This window comes from Aplysia californica, unplaced genomic scaffold, assembly GCF_000002075.1.
Source record: "Aplysia californica isolate F4 #8 unplaced genomic scaffold, AplCal3.0 scaffold00357, whole genome shotgun sequence".
NCBI lineage: Eukaryota > Metazoa > Mollusca > Gastropoda > Aplysiida > Aplysiidae > Aplysia > Aplysia californica.
In genome coordinates this window covers 422,511-425,010 of record NW_004797627.1, presented here as the reverse complement: position 1 = coordinate 425,010, position 2,500 = coordinate 422,511, and the positions used below count along the sequence as shown (strand labels likewise).

General features: G+C 39.1%; 1 protein-coding gene across 1 annotated transcript in view; it reads right to left on the bottom strand.

Moving 5' to 3' along the window:
• The window catches only part of LOC101845017 (receptor-type tyrosine-protein phosphatase eta), a gene marked incomplete in the record, with an annotated part of 74,747 nt that overhangs the window by 28,699 nt on the left and 43,548 nt on the right, over nt 1–2,500 (bottom strand). Inside the window, 1 exon segment of the mRNA XM_013085217.2 lies at nt 2,162–2,267. Coding sequence (XP_012940671.1) covers nt 2,162–2,267 — 106 coding nt within the window.

Here is a 2,500-nt window from a genome sequence, read left to right as displayed (position 1 = left end):
GCGACAGAGACATGGCAGAGGTGAATGAGAAGGTCACTGTAGATATGCCAGCTAGTTTTTTTTGGTTTTTTTTTTTGGGGGGGGGGTTATTCAAGACAGAGCCCTTTGGAAACCCTTGTTGCTCTAGATAATGGGATGACACCAGCCGTATTCCAGAATGTGTCTGGAAAACTTAAACCGTACTACCGTGTCTCCTGCCTTATATCCACTCGACCTCTACTTGACCCCTGAATCCCACAGACCCATCCATAGCTAATGCAGTATAGAGAGAGCTGGAATGGGATCCGTTTCACACCGCAATCATTATGAGGCCGGTGTAAAAGAAGCGCGCTGCAAGACTCCAGCCCCTGATACACCTCTATAAGAGCCCGCTGACCATCAAAGCTACCAAATGTGCAGACGTGAAGATTTTAGAGGTGTTCTAGCCCGACAGTTTTTCTCCGAGTTGCCCCATGCTGGAGGAATAAGTGCTGCTCAAGAGTCTGATGACTCAGAGTCGTCATTGAAAAATGAATATCATATAATTAAAAAATAAACAGAGTAAATATTACAAAATGTTTTGCAATTTTCTTGTTCAAATATTTAGCTTTGTTTGTATTCACAAATGAGTAAAGAATCTCACGATTCATTGACTTTTTCCAAGAGGGAGACCTTGCCAACAGATTACAAGGGAAAAACCAGCGCTGTTAGTTTGCTACATAGTTTTTCTATTTTGCTCTCACTGAAACACCCATAACACATGGACTAGGAACATTTCTCATTTTCAATACAGATGGTCATACTTGAAGTCAATGTAATTAGTGGAGAGATCATTGTAGCACAAACAGAGTTATAAGACTTTAAAGTTTGTTTTTCAATTATATATATATATATATATATATATATATATATATATATATATATATATATATATATATATATATATATATATATATATATATATATATATGCACACCCTCCTTAACATTTTTAACATTACCCTCATTTTTAAGGGCAATATAGTGGCGTCCAAAAGAAACTTAAAAATGTAATCCGCCAATTATCGTGTTATAGCCTCGCATTACCTACTTATGTAGCATATCAATCTAAAGCTAAATAAAGTCTGCATCATCTGACACATTTACATTTCAGCTATGGTAAGAAATGCCCGAAATATGGCCACTCAAAATTGACCTTGAAAAGTCAGGCTGGGCAAAACTGTGCGAAATCGGAGAAACGCAAAAGTGTGTTCTCGAGTATTGAATATCAAATGAAAAGTGAATATTATTGTCTCTGCAATGAACATCATCTTCTGATGATATTTTCAAACATATTGGAGAACAGAGCAGTTGCAAATACCAAACAAAACCTGGATTTAACAAATCATGTGCTCATTAGTATTAATTTTATTTTTGTTTATGAGCTAATGGTTTCATGTCGAGCACGAAACTTTTTGTACATGAACTATGTTACTTAGATTTTAAACATAATCATCTGTCAGTGAGGAACAGAGGCCACGAAACTGTCGTGCTTTTGGGTGGCCTGGGGTGGATTGAACACAACCGCCCTCAGGAGAATCACCGGATGGTTTGGTTTAGTGGACAGCATAGCGCAAGTGCTGGAACGTCATGTCTTAACCTTATTTCCGTCGTCCTGTCTTTCAAGTGGACATCTCCATGCACAGCAAAGAACTTTTACAGGGCCAATGCCTCAAGATATTTCTTGGAAAACCAAATCAAATTACCGTTGGAGTGGTCACCAGTAAATAGCCCCAATATGAATCCTACAGGTATGTGAAGAGTGCTCGCGTTGAGTCTTCTTGTGATTGATACTACAGGTGTGCCCACTTGAAGATTTTTATTAATTTGATTTCTCTCTGGCTCATTCAGCCGAAGCAAAGTGAATTGAAAAAGAGAGGCAACTTTTAGATGTGGCAAAAATTTGAAAGGAGCCCTACTGTAACGCGTATGATTTTTGTTTTCAAAGTTATCCACACAATTTCACAGTATTTAACAAAATATGAAAACCACGTGGAGGGCATCGTAAGACAAAACTACTTCGTAAATACTACATAGAATTCGTTTATTTGCAATAGGCCTACTTAGTATATGATACCAAAAACAGAAAAAGCTATTTTTTAACCCCCCCCCCCTTTTTCGGTCATCATTGTGGATGCACTTACTGATAGGTAGTTCCTTTTCTGAGGGGGCCATTGCATTTGAAATTCTGAGAATTTTTTGAATTTAGACATTCGTCCTTTTTAGTGTTGCTGCCGATAGACACTCGAACTGGAAGATAGAAAATGGACATTCATTTATTGTGCACGCACGCACGCAGGCACACAGGCACGCAGGCACGCAGGCACGCAGGCACGCTTGCTCGCTCACTGGCACGTATGCAAGCACGCACGCACACACACACACACACACACACGCACGCACGCACTCATGCACACAACGCATACATACATACATACATACATACATACATACATACATACACACACACACACACACACACG